This window comes from Nothoprocta perdicaria, unplaced genomic scaffold (genome assembly GCF_003342845.1).
Source record: "Nothoprocta perdicaria isolate Ctin4 unplaced genomic scaffold, notPer1 scaffold_132, whole genome shotgun sequence".
In the NCBI taxonomy this organism is placed as follows: Eukaryota; Metazoa; Chordata; class Aves; order Tinamiformes; family Tinamidae; genus Nothoprocta; species Nothoprocta perdicaria.
In genome coordinates, this window is record NW_020454450.1 from 787,233 (window position 1) to 807,759 (window position 20,527).

General features: G+C 35.4%; 1 protein-coding gene across 6 annotated transcripts in view; it reads left to right on the forward strand.

Annotated features, from left to right (window-relative positions):
- The window catches only part of GULP1 (GULP, engulfment adaptor PTB domain containing 1), a 95,007-nt gene extending 75,635 nt beyond the window's left edge, over nucleotides 1–19,372 (forward strand). For 2 of the 6 annotated variants that reach the window (XM_026033708.1, XM_026033709.1), the window contains exons 11-14: nucleotides 6,042–6,269; nucleotides 9,027–9,165; nucleotides 12,041–12,135; nucleotides 17,606–19,372. In XM_026033708.1, coding sequence (XP_025889493.1) covers nucleotides 6,042–6,269; nucleotides 9,027–9,165; nucleotides 12,041–12,135; nucleotides 17,606–17,677 — 534 coding nt within the window. In that variant the 3' untranslated portion in view covers nucleotides 17,678–19,372. Of the gene's footprint in view, nucleotides 1–6,041; nucleotides 6,270–7,251; nucleotides 8,558–9,026; nucleotides 9,166–12,040; nucleotides 12,136–13,199; nucleotides 13,211–17,605 lie in introns of those variants that run through there. The other 4 variants (XM_026033710.1, XM_026033714.1, XM_026033711.1 and 1 more) reach the window with 4 other exon arrangements.
- Nucleotides 19,373–20,527: the final 1,155 nt, after the last annotated feature.

A 20,527-nucleotide genomic window follows, 5' to 3' on the forward strand; every position in this document is an offset into this window, starting at 1 on the left:
ACAGTGATCATGTGTCAGATGAACTGCAGTACTGAAGTAACAGTAAGATTGTGGCAAGCCAACAAAAACGCAAATTGCAGTCCTTCAAGAAACTGTGGTTTCCTAATCCTTTTGGTACTTGTTGGTACCTAGCAACAGTAAATACTCCCTTTTTAGAGAGAACTACACATATAAGCACAGGATCAAGAATTGTGTTTTGCATTTAAAGGATCTGAGTCAAGAACAGCTTTAGGACATTGGAATATTGAATTTTTAAGAACTTCTTGTCACAAGCATGTTGTTACTTACTCCTGCCATTTAACCTTTTAAGCTTTTATTTTCTGTAATATGTATCTACCTATTACGCTGTTATGTTATACAATCCCGCATCTAACTTAGTGAAAAATACTCTCAGGAATGAAATAGTATAATTGCAATCTCTCCTCACTTAAAATAATTCATTTTATGTATTATGAGGAATTTGTGTTCACATATAATTAATATATTACTTTTTAAGCCTTATAAATGTTAGAGTTATAAAAATCAACTCTCTCCTCTCTCAATTTTTGAGTTTCCTTATGCTTAGACTTAGAGTAAGAACTATCTGTTAGCCTGCTTAGTATCTAAACTTATTGGGACATATGATATATCTAGATAAATGATGAGTAAATATTGAGGAAGGTCTGTACCAACTGAGGAATCTCTGTCCTTGGAGTTATTCTAAACCTCRTTCTCTGTGGTCCTCAATAACCACTTCTAATAGGATCTGCTCTGAGCAGGAGACTAAACTAGATGATCCCCCAAGATCCTTTTCTACCTATATATGATTTTTTGAATTGTGCAGCCAATGATGAAAATAAATATTTTCAGGAATGTCTTTCTCAATTGACACATAGGAACATAATCTTAAGTTGCCATGTTCTATTAACTTATGGAAAAAATTATTGTAGATCTGTTTTAAATTGCATTTAAATCAGTTTTAATTATGTTAGCGTGAGTAAACATATGTAAGTCAACCAATTAGGTTGAGAAAGTAAGAGTAAGAGAGAAAGAGTAAGAGAGAAAGTAAGAGTAAGGCTTGAGAAAGTAAGAATAAGGTGGAAAAGCATCATTGTGAAATGGTTTTCAGTGAAGGGAAGAGGAAGCCTGCCTGTATTTAAGGTAGCTTGTTGGGCTTCCTAAATGCCCGGGCCTGTRTGATGGTGTTCATATGTGCAGCATATATGATTTGATGATACATATCTAAACATCCCATATTGAAAAAACATTTTTTCTTTTCCTGAAAATGAGACAAAGCTCAAATCTTCTGATTCCCAGATGATTTTCCAGTTAAYGGTGCTATATTATATATCTGGTTTGGATTTCATAGTCTCCCCTATTTCCATCTGAGAATATGCAAATGATTTCTCTAGGGTTTTTTTTGCTTTTGGTTTGTAAGCTGTCAAGATRGGCAATCAAARCTTKTATTGCAGTGTAGACTTCCATATCAAAAAGCAACAGTTTTGGAGGATATGTAAACTGTGGAGGTAAAAGTATAGTGTGCGTGTATATATAGTAAAATATTTTGCTCACTGCTTTTCCAAAAAGCCAAGAGTATCCTTCAGTTCTACACAGATGCAACTAGACTGTCATATCAAGTAAACTTTTCTGACTTTCCATTGTCATTTAAAATAGTCTTCATAAGTACCAAGATGCGTGTTATACTCATTTGCTRAAATTCATATTCAAGATCAAATGTAATATTTCTGTGAATTCAGACTTTGATCCTCATTTACTGCCCTAATTTTTAAAGATGTTTGGCCCAAATATACCGCTTTATGATTCTAAAGCACATAATTCAAGAAAATAATTCTCAAGAACAAATTCCTTATTAAAGGCTAGACTGCAATATTGGAAACTACTGTTGGAGATTTATCTCTCTAAAAGGCGATAGACAGTATTGAACTCTTTGGTAATGATGTGGAACATTTTATTGCGAAACATGGTTTTCAATACTGAGTTTTCAATYAAATTTTAATTTGTAGCTACCCCTCATCAGAATGTTCCCTAAGAAAACTAGATGGTGACACGTGCAAAATCCATTGAGAGYTCAAATAAGAGAAAAAAATGCAAGCTTTGTCAATTGTAAACTAATGTTTTATTTTAAAGAATTCAAAATAATTTGAATAGTTGACAGTTACCACTGACACAGCATCTTTTGACCTGGAACGTCCACCACCAGGTGTTTCAATTGCTTTTGTTTTTCTTAGGCAATGWTAGTAAAAGCAATCACTCTGTTATTAAAAAGGAGACAATATGCTCACATATGTAAACAGTAAGAAAGGGAATTTTACGTGAGCACCTTTGTTCTCTACAGTTCAAAAGCAGTATTAGTTTTCACATGTGTTTCCCAGACATTCCTATATGTAGTACAGAACCGATATCCTGATTATCCTTATCACACTGCTAATTTTTTTTGCAGATCATGTCATTATATTGAGGACTTGTTTTAAAATACTGGCAACCTGAAATGGGTATAAACTGTATGCATCAAAAATGTAATACCRCAACACTTAAAATTCCCATTCAATACCATTGGAATGATTTTAGAGGTTTTTGTAGTATTGCCCTTGCTCAGGACTTTTAGCTGTATATGAAMTTCATTGACCCCATAATACTAGCTCTGAATAAATAAGTCATTGGCTCTTCAATTTAACCTGAATAAGAACTGAGTAGAAACTAAGAATCAGTTATACTTTGTCCACATCTAACTTCMAAGGCTCCTGCACTTGGACTTTACAGTACTTAGAAATATGCTTGTTAATGCACTTTTTTTTCCTGAAGTGTAAACGGCTGCAAACTATTAAAAGCAGGGAGGCTTCTGCTTCTCAGGGGTGTTTTTGCTCTCACCACCAAAATGTTTCTGCGGTTATTCTAAATCTAGTCAAATGACCATGCTAACATCAACCTAATTTAATTGCTCTTTTTGTAAGTACATAAACTCTGTATGGAAGAAATAAAATTTCTTTCTGAATCTATAAAAGAAATCATTAAAACCAATGAGAACATAGTTGGAACCACAGGAAAGACAACTAGATTTTATAATCAAATGCTGTAGCATAAAATATATTGGCAAAGTTAGAATACCAAATTATATATCCTCCTTGCCTATTCTTTTCTGACAGGTTATTACAATTATTTAGGATTATGTTTATACAACATGTTCAGTAAATAATCAATTCCTTAGTGATGTTTTTGGGCATTATGCTTTAGTATTGCTAGTCTTGCTAAATTTGGTATAAATTGGCCACTAAATTATATATATTTGCCAGTGAAGAAGTCTTATGCAACAGAAACTGTTACCTTTTTATGATGTCTTCTAAATTTCTGAAGGGCAGGCTGTAGCAAAACATGGTTTCCTTAATTTTTTTTTGCCTCTATAGCTACACTTACATTTGGCATAGGAACTGTTGGCATGGGATATTTTTTGCTTTGTCTGTCACTCCTTTGGATGTGCAGTTAAAGTTTCTGTTACTTTTGTATCTTTGCTGTTTACTTTTCCTCTGTTTTAGTGGTTTGGCAATACATTAATCACTGGTCCGTCTTGCATTTGGTCTTCATTACATGGGGGCAATCTGATTTTCATTTCATTTTCTTGTAATGAATCTGTTGAAGTCTGTATCACAATAAAAGTTAGCATTCTGCCCTGTCTATAAAGGGAGCTGCAAAGTTCAGTGCATCTTTGGGAGCACTAGTCTACTTGACCTCTTTTTTCATGTTTTCTGTGACTTTGAGCATATTTTCACTCTTGGTCTTATTTAGAGTAYTGTAGACCAGGAGATCGGTCTTGTATAGAGATTCTAGCTGTACATACAGCCTTCATGTGGGTTACCAGTTGCATACACTCAGCACCATCAGTTTTTCTAGTAGAGTGAATTGTAAATCATTTATGGCCACTGATAAACCTCTAGTGAGAGGGGAGAGACTTTTATTTATCTATTTTAGAGATGGTTGAAGTTCCTTAAGCATTCCTTGAAAGCTTTCTCTTTGAGCAAGGTATTTAAGCAGGGAAACAGTTGTGACTACTGCATGAGTCCCCCTTCTGATAGGAGACTAAAAAAAAAAGGCAAAAGGAATATTCAGAAAAAGAATTTAACATGGGGGATGATGGAATTTTAAAGAAGCAGAAACCTAGCAGCAGGCAATARTAAAAGGTAGGGGGAAGTGGTTGGGAAAGACGAGCCCAAAAGGAACTGTGCTCCTCTCTGAACTGTTAAGAACAGCTGAAATCTCTGACGCTTTTCTTCTGCTTTGGTTGGAGAGTGGGAGGGTTTGCTTGCAAGTTGCTTTGAGATCTTCACACAGATCCTGAAGAAACAGATTATCTTGTCAAGTAGATGCATGTACTCACATAACTCTGTCTTTATTGTGTCAGTGTCAGCAAAAAATCCATTTTTAGCAGGCCTTGAACATGAAATATACTGGTTGATTAGATTTCTTAGTGATACACAGGTCACTTGTGCAAAAAAAAATGCTGATGTTAGGTTTCATGTTAACTGCAAATGAGTTGAAAAACTGCAAATGAGTTGAAGACTTTTTTAAATATAGTTGCTAATGCTTTTACAGTAGTTTATGAATTATTCACCTAATAACATGAGCAGTCCCAAATCTATTCTTTCCCAGCATGTGATAACACTTAATTGCAGTAAGATCCAGTCCTTTCAACTTATACCTTAACATCAGTATGTACAGCCAGATGAAGAGTCATTATCACATTGTTCTCCTGGGTTGTTGAAATGGGACCCCAATTGGAAAGTCATAATATCAATCTGATCAATGTTACATGCCTGAGCATTACAGAGTGGGAAGCTCGGAAGCTATAGTGCTACCATATAACATGGCGTTTGAATATGTTTTTACTATATTTACTCTGTTTACTCCCCAAAACTACTAAGTTTCAGAAGCTGCAATCGTGTAGAAAGCAYTAGATATGTTTTTCTGTAACAAAGGGAACTTTCATGATAATCAAAGAAACATGTAAGACTTTCTAAAATCCTCTTACCATATGTTTCTATTCAGTGAAAGGGAGGGGCTTTAGGATGCTGATTTTGATCTCTCCCTATACAGCACACTTTTACTGGCAACCTTACAAACCAGGAAATTGCTGGACTCCCTAGTAACTCTTTGCCTAACTGATAAGTCTTGTTTACAGATCAACTCTTTGAAGACCATGTAGGAATTTAAATGAAGAATAGACAGGCTTTTTTCAAAGAGCTTCTTAAATATACCTTGAAAAAGCATAAAGCAAAATGAAAGGTCACATTTTGTAGAGAAAGAGGCTGTTTTTCCTTTTGCATGTTCTGAATTTGTCATTTTCAGCTTTTTAAAGCCCTGTATCACCCATCACTTTAGCCTTCCATTTCTTGTTTTCCATTGCTACATGTGCTTTTCTACTGAACTTGTCCCATCAGTGGGCTCCTAGAAGGACATGGGAGAAATGCAGAGGAAATATTGGCAGAGCAGCAATCACAGAATGAGGTGGTGAGATTCCAAGGAGCAGTGCAACTTTCAATGGTTTCATGCTAGTGAAACTTAATGTATTTCCACAGTGGATATGTCAAGTGCTACATATTTTGTCTCATTGTTAGGGGAAGTCTTCTGTAGTTATAGCATAGTAACACTTGAAATTTAATTCAAAATGATTCAAATTTTATCTCCATTTTTACTGATTGCATACTTGACTGTAATTTCCATGTGCAAATATGAGATATTGCCAATATATTGGTAGATACGGACATTTGTTGATGCATCTGCCGCCTACGTCTTTGGGAAGATGTATGCCTCCCTTTTGCTTTGATGCAATCTAGGAGCAAATCTTCATTCCACTTAATGCTGGGCTACTTTTTATTGTGATACAGGTTTAGATTTTATTTTGAAAATGTTTTAGAGTTCTCTATCTTGTCACTATAGCACTAAAGGCCAAACAAGCTGTTTTGAAGCATGAAATGTATTTCTTCTTCTTTCCCTGTCATTACYATGTTCTGTTCCTCAGAATGTTTTCTCTTTCTGTAATTCCTTTTCAGCTGCTGCACGTAAAGTGTGATAATGATGAACATATGTTTCAAAGACCCTCCTCTGCTTTTTTCTGGTGTAACAAAGAGGATTCACCTCCTTGTTTAGATATGTCTTCCATTACCCTTACTCCTAGGAGTTCTCCTGACTCCCGACTACCATCTGGATTGTTAATACCACCACCCTCAAAAAGTGGTCTTCAAAAGCCAGCCAGTGAATGCAGCTATCCAAGACCTCGCGTAATCCTGCTATGCAAAAGCTTTTTTACTTTTTTTAGGCTTTCAGATGTTCTCTGTTCTTTATTAACTTGTATTTAAATTGTGCATTTTGGACAGTGATTAGAAGACAGATGAGATGTATCTTAGATTATCTTTTCATACRAGTACAGAATTTGTGAGGATTTATTTCTGCATAGCTTCTCCCCGACTCCAATCCAAAACTAAAATTCTTATTTTCCCAACTTATTCTTATTTAAAATTCTTATTTTAAAAGTAATCAGTGAATCCTTCCATGTTTTCTATCAATCCTTTGTTAAAATCATTATAGTAAGAATAGTTTCTCAAAGCAAACAATGTAAAGGTCTGATTTGAGTGTCTTTTTTCTTTTGAATCATAGAAAGTCAGCCATTAAATATCTTTTTAATATACCTTTTACCTATGCAAAATGAAGGTTGAAAATTATTCTTAAATATGAAATGGTCTTAAAAATGAATGGCCTACTTTTCATAGCAATATGCTATTACTCCCAACTATTCTTCTATTCAAGTAACATTTGACTGTATTTGGCAAATATCATGACTTTCTGCATGTATTCACTAATTAAAAGTGTATTATAGTCATATAGATTTAGAAATATATCATTTTTAGAATAAGTAAATTATGCTTCTACTGAAGCTCGTTGTAGCCATAGCATCAATATGTTCAGCAATCTCAACAGAATGACACATAAATGGAAAATGTCAGTGAAAAGTTTGTTTTGCCAAAAAGACTCATTTAAGACTAAACATAAATACTGTTTATATATCTAGTGTCTATGTAGCCATAAACACTCTAGGAAATGCAGGAAGCTCTATTAGCGTTTACTCTCCCCAAGTCGTTCTAGGATTATCTGTCACTGTCGATGGGAAGTGTAGGCAATACACAGCATGTACCCACTCTCATTGAACCTAGTCCCATATTCCAAATGCAGACAAAACCTTTCCACTCTTTTGCTTGTCTGAAGGATTTGGAGTTCACTAGGGGGTTTACTTTGAATCACAGCACRTACACTGGCCTGCTTTGAGTGGTGGCAGTTGACCTTCAGCACTCTCTTCCAACTTGAGTTGTGTTRACTCTGAGGTCAGTGCAAGTCCTAGGAGCATCGTACTAAAAACCTGTTGTGTCTAAATAGTGTTCACTGAAATCTTGCAACTGTTATGCCAACTCCTCTTGAATGAAGTAAAATTAGTCTTAGTTTGTAGTCTTAAATATATACATATATGTATATATTTCAGCCCTGACCTTGGAGGGAAGTAAATGGCTGAGAAAATTGCTTTTTGAAAAGATCAAAGTAAACAACAAACAAAATCTGGGTTGTTTCTGCTTGGTATTTCAGTGTACCCAGGTAGAAATATCACAAAAACAATGAACAGTTCTAGATCTGTACTAATCCACATTTCAAATTCAAAATTAAAAACACAAAGGAACATAAGGCTTCCTTGCCTAGTTTTCTCTAGGCACTGTGTTCAGTGGAAGACCACGATCCCTAACCTTTCTTTCTCTGCAGTCACTGTGAAATCCAGAGAGAGTTAGTTTAAGGCTACCTGAACTAAGGAACTTAGTTCAGAGTTCTTTACTGTGGAAGGATTGCTTCAGTAGCTGAAGCAGAGGACACTAAAGGAAGCAATATTCCAAAGTAAACTTTAGATGAACCTCTTAATGAAGCTCTCGTGGACCAGCAGTGATAAAAGTTTGCGGTTTGCCAGGCTGTGGCATGGAAGTATTCTGGAAGAAAAGAACCTGAGCAGTTTAACCTGCACTAACAACTTGTGCAAGGACTATGGTTAAACTGGATCTATTTTAAAAGTAGCAAATTGCCTCTATGCCTGACAGTGTGACCTGTCTGTTACCCAGCATGTAGTATTTCATTTTTCCAAATAACGTTAACATGCAAACTAGTTTTGCACACTTATTTTACCTTGAGCTTGTCAGTCTAAATTTTAATCTATTCTTTCATGTGTTTTTAGCATTTAGTTTGTTTTCACTTAACTGTGGCTTGTTTATGTCCTGAAGTAATAGATGGATGGCAGGAATGAGTCATTAAAAATAAATATGGCTGTAGAACCATAGGAATTGTTGAGTTGGAGGGGGGTGAGAGCAGGGATTGTTTATCTAGTATTTTTTGAAGCCTGCCAAAGAATCTCAGGCTTTACTAACAAAATCTGTTCTGCTCCATATTCAAGCTCAGAAAACTTTATTTTGATTTTTGCATTTGGTATATTGCATTTCTAGGTTGCTACTAAGTAAAAATGCATTTGAAACTTTGATCACAGCAGCATTTTTAGGTTGTCAAGTAATCACATAAAGAAGAATTAGTAAAAAGGAAATACTAGGAATGTATGTTCTAAGTTCAGCAATTGATTCTATGTATTCAGGGATATAAAAATATTGTTATTGCCTTAACTTAAATGGGTCTTGTGAAAAGTATCTCTATTCACACTTCTTGGTGGAATATASAACTGTTTGTCTCCCAGGCTTTTCAAGCTTAACTGATATACTTCTGACTGTATCAGATGTACCAAAAATGGAAAAACTTATAATATGGTTGGAGAGTTTTAGCATGTTTCATAGGCTCTGGACTGCAAATGCCATGTGCTTGTTGTTAGGAGCTGGTTTTGCATGCTGCTTTTTGTTATTTTTTTCAACTTTTTTGAAAATGTTGCATGCTGAGGAATTCAGTCTTGTGGTTTTTTCCTTTTATGTGAACTACTGCCCTAATACTTATTGTCCTTATTGTAGGCAGGCAGTGTGACACCTAAATCACCCTCCACTGACATCTTTGATATGGTTCCCTTTTCTCCCATATCCCCTCAGTCATCAACACCTACTCGCAATGGCACACAGCCTCCTCCAGTACCCAGTAGATCTACAGAGATCAGTAAGTTTTATAACAACTGACCTAATTTTTGCTGACACTATATTTTTAGTATTGGTCTGAAAAGAATTGCATACATTTTGCATGACAAGACAAATAAGTTTTTTGTAAATCACATTTGATAATGTCTTCTCCAAAGACTTGTAGCTGCCAAGTGACATTGTAAACAAATTTATATTGCTGAAATATTAACGGTTTAAGGAAGTTTGGGAATTATAACTTGGCTTTTCTTTTTGCAGTTTTTTGTAGTGAATTCAGGAAATAGTCTGACTCTATATTAGCTCTTTCCATATCAAGTCACAGTTCTAGCATCTATGTTTCTGCAAGAGTTCTAGCATCTATGTTTCTGCAAAAAGCAGTGGGTGGAGTAAGTATGGTGAAGATGATGCTGAAGAGAGAACTGAAGAAATCCTTGAAGAAGCCTGTTGGCGTAGTAATTTTAACATTATTTTTCCTATAATTTACAGCTTTGTTTTTCAGTCACAGTTGATGCAGCGCTGCAGCTTGTGGATTATTTCTAAAAGCCCTCTAGAAGATGTCTAAGAACAGCAAGCTTTTCCAATGCTTCAGGGTAGATGGGAAAAGGTTTTCACCTTCCCTAAACTTTTAAGGSTCTGTCGAAACGTGTGAATGGAGATGGTAACACACAAGCATTGTTATAGGCTGTTGAATTACGGGACAACTTTATTTTCTTTCAATTATACTAGCTGTTGTTCTGCCTCTGTTTCCATTGAAATCAGTGTTTAAATTCTTACGGACTCAACACTAGTCATAAAAATTCTACCTTTGGTTTTATATTTGTTTAATCAGTGAAGTTTGTGTTATAGATTATCATAGAAAATTGTGTATTTATTCAGTAATATAGGCTGATTAAGAAGAGTTACAGTTCTGCACTTTATTCATTTGCATTAGATTAAAATGATTTATTTCAMAGTATAGGCAATCAATGCCATCCTTGTCATCACTGCTCTTTCAGTCTGCCTTATGTTACTCTAAACATATGTGGAAAACTGATTCATCAACTATTAACACCCTTTGGTATATTCTAAAAATAGTTTAAAGTGAGATGAATATTGTGCAATCAGACAGGGACCTAGAGTCTTGAGTGAGACAGTTCAGATCCCGTGAATATTTCATTCAAGCTGTGTAGTGCTACCCTGTTTAAACAGTGTACAATAATATATTCTCTAGTTTGGCATTGTTGCTGACAGTGTACGGACAAGCTGGCATTTCTTTCTCCAATATGTGTCAAGTAGATGGCAACCAAGGGGAGCCAGAATTTGGAGTATCCTGGTTTTCTGAGTTTCTCGTTCATGTTCCTCTATCGGCCTTCTTTGCCATTGCAYTTAGCACTTGAAGGAGGGGTTTTCATCACTTAAAAAATAAATTAAAAAAAAAAAAAAATTAGAATCATCTTCATGTTTCTTAACTTGCTGTGTTAAATGTGCATATTTCCCTGGCTTATCCCAAGTATTTTTGGGTGCTTCTACTTAATGTAAATTTTATTTCACAATACAGCTGTTCTAAGACACTTGGGGGAAGCGCATATCAACATCACTCTGTACATGCATGGTAGCTAGTGTAAAGATTAGGTGCAAAATGAAGCAGAAAAGTCAAATGGYTGTAGAGTCTTATTTGATTCCTGCTAGCTTCAAGTTTATTATGGAGGGAAGACTGCTACTCTTTATTTTTTTGTTTTGTTTCTTCTCTATCACTCTGTCTTGAGTGTCAGATAGGTCACAAGAGCAGTAATTTATTCCTTGTTTATTTCTTTCTGTAGTTTGGGCTGTGGTTATGAAATATTAACAAGTCATGATTTCGGAATTTTTTTGGTCGCATTTTTCAAGTTGGGAATTTATTTGCATCCAGGAAGGCATCAAATTGGTCTGAGTGAGGAAGAGGAAGTCMTATATGTTGTTTGAAAAGATCACCTTCAAAGGCTTCCTGGTTGCTACATATTGGAGAAAAACCTGCTTGCCTATCTATAGATAATTTTGTTACTTTTAACAAAGCTCAATGCAAATTACCTAGCATGAAATCGAGTTACTGAAATCACTCACAAATTTTCTGTATCTGTTGAAGAAGGCACCCTCTGTACTAGGTGGTGACACTAGTAGATAAACCTTTGGAAATGCCTTRCAACATTGATAGCTTTTAAAACTAAATTTCAGTATTCATTTAGTTTTGACACCTTCATCAGCTTCTGTTTAAACCAGAAACACCATTGATGCTATTGGAAACATGTCGTGGAACTTCGTCCATCTGAGATTTTAGCAATGCAATCTCTTAGGTGTCTGTTGACTTTTTCAGCCTGTGCACTTAAATGGTAAAGAATTGTTATAGGGAAAGTTTCCAAAATAATATTTTGTAGAAACCCAGCTAGGAAATAACTATCAGTTTCAAATTTGATTGTCTACTGAGCTTGCTAGGCCAAGTCACTATCCTCAAAATATGCCTTGAATAACAATCTRATTGTCCTTCTGAAAACGGGTGAAATGGATGATTTCCTTCTATTAATGGATCCATGCTTAGTGGATTTCTAAAATGACCTTTAATGGTGGTCTACTSTTGTGTTCTTGATAAACTACTTCTTATCAGTTCCCCAGAATTCCTGTGAAAGGTAAGAGCATTAATGAAAACTAAATAWAGGCTTAAACAGAAGCTGATGGTGTCCTTGGAAATATATTTTAGTATTAACATTATGCTAATCTAGACCTGATTTTCAAATTCATGTTTGAGTTTTTTGKTTTTTTTAATTGTTAGCCTACTGCWTACTTAGGTGTGTTACTACTCAGCTTTAAGTAGCTGTCTCTTTTCATAAAGCTGTTGTCACAAACTGCATCTTTTCTCTCAGTGACTCACTGTTTTGTTATTCCAGAGAGAGACCTTTTTGGAGCAGAACCTTTTGACCCTTTTAGCTGTGGAGCAGGAGATTTCCCTCCAGACATTCAGTCCAAACTAGATGAGATGCAGGTAACTACGGAGTTATCAATTACATGGTTTTTCATTGCCACATAAATWTGCATGAAATATATATTTATAGTAGGTTAAAAATACTTTTGAGACTGCACACATAGGGTAAGAAGTATTCTTGACTTTGAATCGGAATTGGAATTTGTCCGCCTAGGGATCCTTAAAAATGTAAGTCCACGGTGTCAATACAGACACCTGAACCAGTTAAAGGTTTCTCAACAGCACAGTCAAAACAGAGGCTGCTGCCCCTGCTCAGGGCTGTGATTTGGAATAGAGAGCTGAAGCTCTAGACATGCTGATCCTGGCCACCCTTTGATTCCAGCAGCCATCACCACCCTTACACCATGCTGTTTGCCTCGGGGGCAGGAGTCTRGTTTTCTGCAGTGCTGATGTAGGTAAAGTAGGAGAAGGAGCCATGGCAATTTTCTGCCTGTAAAAATAGCCTTGGTTGACTAGGGTACTGGGATGCTCAAACTAATGAGAATATTTTTCAATAAATATTTTTTGTGATAAAATGTTAATTCTGAAATTCTATTCAGTATGGTATCTAAATAGATGCAGACCTTACCTTAGTTAAGTTAAAATTTGAATTCTGTTTCTTTTCTTAAGTATAGTTTTAATTCCTCTTCTCTGGATTTTCATTCCCTTGATTAAGTATTCCCTGTACATACATGTTTTGATTTGCCAACTTTCTTATGTGTTTTCTATGCTAGTGTGCTAGTATACTTATATGACATAACCTTACGTTTTTACTGAAAATTCATTAGTGGGTCTTTGAGTAGGTAGAAAACTTGCTCAGGTATCATCCAGTTGAGGTTAAGATTAAGGCTGATTAGATGTGAAAAAAMCACTTCTGATTTTGACCAAAGCAAAAACTATGTACAATTCATTAACTATGACATCCTTCCATCACTTGGTGCATCGCCATTCGTAAATGTAGGTGCCAGGTATGTGTAAGTTATTTTTATAGGTGATGTTGGTATGAATCAGTGATGCATAATAGAAATTGAAACATGTTTTTACTAATATCTCTTTTATTTTCTTGTGCTTTCCTGGGGGCCTAGCGTCAGCGATGGTTGGTATATCATATTTTACTAATGGTATTTAAAGCACTTACAATTAAAATGTGAGTGTGTTCATGTCTGTGTGTATGTATGTGTACATATATGTATGTATTTTAAGATTTTTATTTTATTGGTGCAATTCTATAAGGAAATAACGTTAAGACCTACAATWTTCATGATAGGGAAAACCAATTCTGGTTTTCTTTAGGTATTTCTTTCAGCCCATAATATTAAACCTTAGTTTTCACTGATGTTTGTTTTTCATTTTCACTAGTGAAATATTAACATAGTTTTCATTATCAGATTATGTAAAATGGTCTTCATGAATAGGAATGTTCAGTTTTACATTTTAGAAGCCAAACCTTGGATGCATGAATTTCTGTGCTAGTATGTTCATATTTGTAAATCTGCTTTTGAATTAGAAAAAAATATTTTTTAAAATCTGAAAGATTAGTGAGCAGAAGGTAGCTATTGTAGAGTGAGACACGGCCTAAAAGGAGATGGATGAAATGAACACTAGAAAAAATAATGCCACAACTGCTGTGTGCTCAGAGAAATATAGCAGTAAGGATCATTAAAGGAACCCCTGATCATCTTCCATGCTTGGATATGTGCTCAAATAGAAAGTTAAGAGGTAGGAAGTCTTTATATTGAAAGTTAAGTCTGAGTAGTAGTGAATAGGTATTTGATTCAATATAGGAAGGCGAGCTGTTTGCTCGCCCACCTGACAGTTCGGGTGGTCAGTGTATTCTGAGAGCGCGTCGTTAAATACAGCGCGTCGTGCGCTCGTGGAGTGGCCAGCAAGCTGCCTGGGCGGCAGCCAGGGACGGCCTGGCCGCAGCGGCTCCGGTCTAAGGTTTAGCCCCTTTCTAATGTGGAGCTGTGTAACCTCAGCAACATCTGCCAATATGAAATGGAAAGAGCTGCCTCRAGGTGTGTGTCAGGTGGGAGATGCATGAGCAAGATGGAATAGGAAAGCAGACCAAAGGGGAGAAGACCCTTCAGGTAGCAGATGCTTTTCATTTGCATCTAATACTCCAAACCTAATGAGAGTCAGTGAAGTTTCTTGACCACTGGTGACATATTTTCATAGTTAAACTATAATGATGGTCCGGGTTTCACATGGTTTTTCTACTCCCTTTCTCAATATAAGCTCTTAACTTTTTTGGAGAGCTCAAAGATTAAAACTCAAACATATGCTGAGATCGGAACTTAACAGCTCAAACCTCTCTGACTATCCAGTCTCCTGTTTCCCCTCATCCTAATGCTCAAACATATTTTCATCCTCTCAACTTTGACTTTATTCAAGCATTAATAAAATTAATGTGTCTATTTTCCCAGAAATCTCATAGAAAGGGGAAGTTTCCCTCCATCATGAGTCATACCGGCAACAGCTGCTATAATTTATAAAAACTTTCAGGTGGTTGATATCTTAAAGAGCTTAAAGATCTTCCAGGAGCTGCAAACCATTCTTCCTGCATGGCCTGAAGCAGTCAGCAGACTTCTGTTATGTAGCTCTGAAATAAGTTTTTCTCAGCCCTGTAGATGGTCTTCCCAGAGTCATATAAATTTATCCTCGGTTTCTTGGCTCCTAAAGTGCATTGAGCGCAGTCAGACTATGCAGTGATCAAGTGAGAGCCACAAGGATTGACTTTGGCAAATTTACCTTGTGATGGAGTAGAAGTACGTTGTGTTTTGTTGTTGAAGCCTTATTTCACAGTTAAAAACTGTGAAATTTTATTTCACAGTTAAAAACTCACATGCCTTGTTTATTGTGAAGTAACAAAAAATGGAGGTTCTTGGGGAGGATGTTTGGAAGTTATTTTTTTCTAGTGAAAAGGAGCTTTGCTCTCCCTTGTAGAGACTAACCCTGTGTCTTGCGCAGTACTGTCATGGAGTAACTAACATGTTCGGTACTTGTGTTAAATCACCTTGGAAGTAAAATGGTTGCTTCATGGTGTCTTTGTGGAGAGAAGGCACAATGTAGATCCTCACKCCTGAGCTATTCCTGTTCCCACTCTTGTCCGATGTCAGGGGTTGCTGCTTTTCTGCATTCCCTGGAAATCTGTAGATTTTAATTATTTTCTAAGTAAGGAGTTGCTGTTGCCTGAACCTTTGAAGGACTGGAGGCTGTGGCATGCATGTTGTTTTAATGAGCAGGGAATGTGTTATGCTAAGGATCATGTTACTGGAATGTGAAATTTTGTATTTCATAAGGCAAAATATTTAAAATACCATATATTAAAATGAATTTTACATGTACATGGTATTTATCCAGAACTAAAGCTGACTATATGTCATTTTGAAGAAAATATATTCTGCCTGTTAATATAGTTTAATAGAAAATAATAAAGCATAGCTGAGAATCTGTTTTCCTCCCCAGTCTTTCCAGCTGACATGGTTATTTTTACAGCTGTTAATGCTGGGTTTTGGTGTGCCGAGTTGAAAGCAGACATATGCTGTATCATGGGTGTCATAATAATCATACAGCACCTTAAGATAGCCACAAGAATTGAGAAAAGCATATAGTTTGGGTGTATGAAATGTGTTTCTGAAAGTAGACATAAATCTGTAATTGTTCTGCATTGCTGAAGAACCACAGTATAGGATAGTTCATGTGCATTAATCACAGACCAACTGCACTTCAGCATAAGAGATCCTTCCCTTAAAAACCAGCTTTTCTCATGGCTTGGTTGACTACGGCTGGTTGGATGTTTTTAGTGTATGGCGTGTTTGCCAAAGAATACTTTTGCAGATTCCAAAATTAAGAAGTCACTTTGCAAAACTTGTAGGATTGAGAATGGCGATTGCTATGGCCTGGGCTTTCTTGATCTGCAGGAATTTGATGGCAGTCATTTTGTCCAGGCTTTGACTGGACTGAAGATTTTCTGAATTGCTTAGCTTCTTGAGRAATACAGACCAGAACGCTGAATATGCCCTTGAGCTTTGGCAACTCCATGTCACCTGAGTAAGGAAAACTGGTTACCAGTGTGGTTAGGTAAGGCTTACAGTTCAGTAGCGTCTGGCTCATAATCTACTTGGGTAAATTTGCTTTTAGGAAAATCTAGACTCTGGAAAATCCTGGGCCATTTGGTAATCATCTCCAGGAGGTTTACTTCCCAGAATTATTCTCCTGATGGTCGTACTTGGTAGGATTATTAAACATTCATACACTTTTAGAATTCTAGCCTGTGATTTAAATTTGTTCAAAATGAAATTAGTTTGACTTGTGGTTTATCCTTTAAAGCTCTAATGTCTGCTTTTGAGTTGCTTCTAGAAGTTATGGGAAAAGACTTGAGTTTAATCCCAATTGAAATGGCTTTACAAGAGAATTTATTTTGTTTTACAAGATGTGTGCCTAAAAGCACACTTTTTGATTCTCATAGCACACAAGCAAGTACTCTAGGTAAACTGTGCAATAATGTGGTGTGTTTACCCAACCGGTGCCCCTGGAGTCAATGTTCTCTTGGCATTTCTGTGCAGAGCCCTTGTTTCCCATTGTGTATAGTTTTATAGTACTTTGACCTAAGAGACGGATTTTTTTCTTGACTCAAATGTGACTTTTTTTCTTTTGAGTGTCAAGCCATAATTATTCAACTACTTAAAAAGAATAGATGAAAACAAGAACCCTGTCTCTGTATTAAACTATTAAAAGATGTTATTTTGGAACTGGTGCAAAGCATATTTTTAAAGCAGAGCTACCTATAGAATAAAGTTATTTTGAACAGAGGGGTTGGCAGGTTGGCAGCCTTTCTCTTAGAAACATTAAAATGTTTCTACTAAGGAAACTAATGTGAGGAAATAGAGGAATTTTGGTCAGACCTTGTTGAAAATTTATTAGTACTTAATCACCATTGTATTTTCATGGAGTTAAGATCCTCAAAATTTGTACTAGGTGCATTTGCAGTGGAGCTGGTAGTATTTTTATTCACCTTTTAGCCAAGCTCAGATAATAGAGGCCATAGAACATACACCTGCCACATTAGCACAGTAAACAGCTCAGAACAAAGCTCTGAGGTTTTCTTTAGTGTTTAAGGCGTTGATATGATAGTTTGTGCATTGAGTTTTCTTGCTTATAATTTTTCAATCATTGAGTCTTATGCAAGACCAATGTGGTGCAATCAGGCTTGTTTGTTTTATGTATATGAATATTTAATATTTTCATTATTTTCTTCACTTTTATGTATATATCTTGTCATGCTAGGGTTACAATGTTTTATATGTTAATGCCTGGGACACATTAAATATCTGCTGACAATATAATATCTGTGATTCACTCTGAAGTATCATTATGAAAAGTCTCAGAATGCTGCTTGCCTGCCTAAAGATGAACTCATATATAGAAGCAACAATAATCCCCTAGAAATTGCTTTCTTCTTTACTAACTATGTCTTGTTTCATTGCAGGAGGGGTTCAAAATGGGATTAACCCTTGAAGGCACAGTGTTTTGTCTTGACCCACTAGACAGCAGGTGCTGATGGCAAGAAACTAAATATGAAATTCTTACTCGGTGTTTTTTAATTCCAAACAGATATTCACAAATACTATCTATGTGCCAAAAATATTTTTCAACATGTTAATTCCTGTAAGGTTTGCTTCTGTAAAATTTCAGTTTAGTTACAGTATTTCCCTGTACAAATGTAAAAAGTTGTATTGTTTATGAAATATGAATTAAATTAGTGTTGTGTTTGTTTCTTTGGCCTGGGAAAGTTTATTGGAAAGCTCATGCATACCTCTCTGTTAGCAGACAAGCAAGCACGATTTTTACTTAATATTTCACATAGTGGAGTTTTGAAATGAAGCTCTTAAGCCATTATTTAGTGTCCAACCAGTAATATTATTTATCTCATTTAAAAAAAAAAAAAAAGGAATTGCAATGAAAAAGTGCTAATCTGTGCTTAAAAGATTAATCTGTATTCCATGTATTACTGTATGGTTACTATGCAGCATATATGTTGTTATTAGTTCATTAAATTCAGAAGTTCTTTAGAACTGTTATTTGCATTTTAGAAACAAACATTGTTAGTCTGTTATTGACATTTAAATAATGTAGAAGGACTGTTAAATCGCAGAGTAGACGAAGTTGTTGCCAATGGTTTGATTTTATTTTTTGTTAAGCCATAAAGTGTATAATTTGTAATTCACTAGGTGTTAATCACAATTTAAAAATAATATCACAGAAGGATCAGAATATTTATGTAATTTTATGCATAAGCAGACACTATGTTTACTGGCATCACTCAAGTTACTTGCAACACCAGAGTGTCTACAGTCTAGGTCCATCGCGTAGTTTTTTCACTGCCTGCTAAACTGTTAAATGTTCTATAATTTTGAAGCTCATTGCAAGTATTCAGTGTGACTTAAGTTCTTGATATCCACTATAACTGATGATACAGAAATAATTGCACACCAAAACTTTCGGCTGTTTGTAAGGTTAATTCTAACTTGTCTATGCATACTCTTCACTAATCTTTACCATAAGCAATAAAGTGACATTTTACACTTACCCCAGAGAAGTATTATCATTAGCATTTTAATATCCAGTCTGTACATAAGTTAAATTCAGTTCTCTGGAAGCTCTGTTTTTAGATCTGGAAAAATAAAAATCACATTTTTTTTGGATATTTTGTTTCCTTTTGAAGAGAGGGGTTTTTTTTGTGACACTTCTAATCTTAGAGGCTATGGTTTACACATTAAAATGTATTTTGTAAATTTGTTGTTGCACGTATATGTTTATGCCTTGTTCAACAAAGCACTTCTGCATACAGCCTTCCCTGAAGTCCTGTGAAATGAATGGGATTACTCCTTCGCTTAAAGTTTGGCACATGCTCGAGTACCTTGCTGAATGTGGGCCTTAATGTTCTACGTTATGTTAGTCTTCCACTCTTTTATCCTTCGTTCTRCATTCATATAGAGTATTATATATATAAAAATATATATATATAAAATCACTAACAAATAGAGTAGTATATGTTTCATAAAGAAAAGTCTTTATAATTTTGTTTGTCATATAGTATTTTGGAATTTGTATAATGAGGATGTTTAGTAGCCATAGCAATGGCCTTTTTTTAACAAATAGAATTTGTATTTTTATTGTATTTTAAAAAGCTTTACATAATGAGCATATATTTAGTGGCCATTTATAATCAATGGTAACAATACTAAGATAATATTTGCACATTTTAAGAATACCTTTTCTTTACAGATTTTTATGATAGTTGACTGCAAATGGCATGGCTATATATTATGTAACTGATTGATCCATCCAGAAGTACTTAAATCAACACAACAGTGCATTTTTAATGGAAAGGTTAAGTGATTTGATTGGAAATTGTATTTCTATGTAATCTCAAATGTCTGTTTAATTTTGCCTAAAATAAATGTTTTTAAATAAATTGCATCCCAGAACATAATATTCATTTAGTAAAATGCCTAGTGGAAGAGCATGTGGGGCATTGCCTAAGTATTGAGAAGAACTTTAATATGAAAGCATCACAGAGATTTAATGCTGAAATACATCAAGATTATCTTATAAACTGGAAAAGCTCATCGCAACCAGTGTAAAGTATTGTTGGACGTTTTGTGTTGTTTAGCCTAGCTTGTAACTAGAAGAGAGACCTTGTTCCATATGTGGTAGGTAATACAAGTAAGCAAGAATATTTACGCCTGTCTTCACTTTTTCTGTCTTTCTGAATCTTTTGTTGGCTTAATAGAATTTTTAATTGCTTTATTATGCTTAGCTACTAAAAAAAAAAAAACTAGGATATATTTGAGAATTAAAGGAGACATTAAAGTCTTTCTGAATTGTAGAAAGCCAATGTAAACCTGACTTTTAAGTGGGACATGCTGCTGCATGTGGTGTTGATGCTTTGGATCTTAAAACAGTCTGGTGATTATTTTTATTGCGGGAGATCTGATCAAACAGCTACTCTACAGCCCATCTAACTTCCATTAGGAAATGGATGTTGGCAGTGCTAGCAGGAAATAGGTATGTAAAAGAATGTTAGTATTAAAAGTATGTATTTGAGAATAGCCCAAGGAGTCTAGGTGGTTACTCTTGCACTGAGTAATTAGGAGCTTTCCAATTGCTGAGAGCAGATTTTTGTTTGGAAACTGCCTGGTAACAAATTCCTAGTTGCTCAATTATCATTTAAAAACCATAGTCCACAGTGTGTTGAAGGGTCTGCTTGCCTTTTAGGAAGGGCAGGGACAGACAGGTCACACTGARAATTCCAAATGGTTCAGCTATGCTAAATGTGTGATCTCGGAGATTTCACTTAGCAGAAGCCTCCTGTTTTTACTGCCTGCTTTTTTTTTTTTAAAAAAAA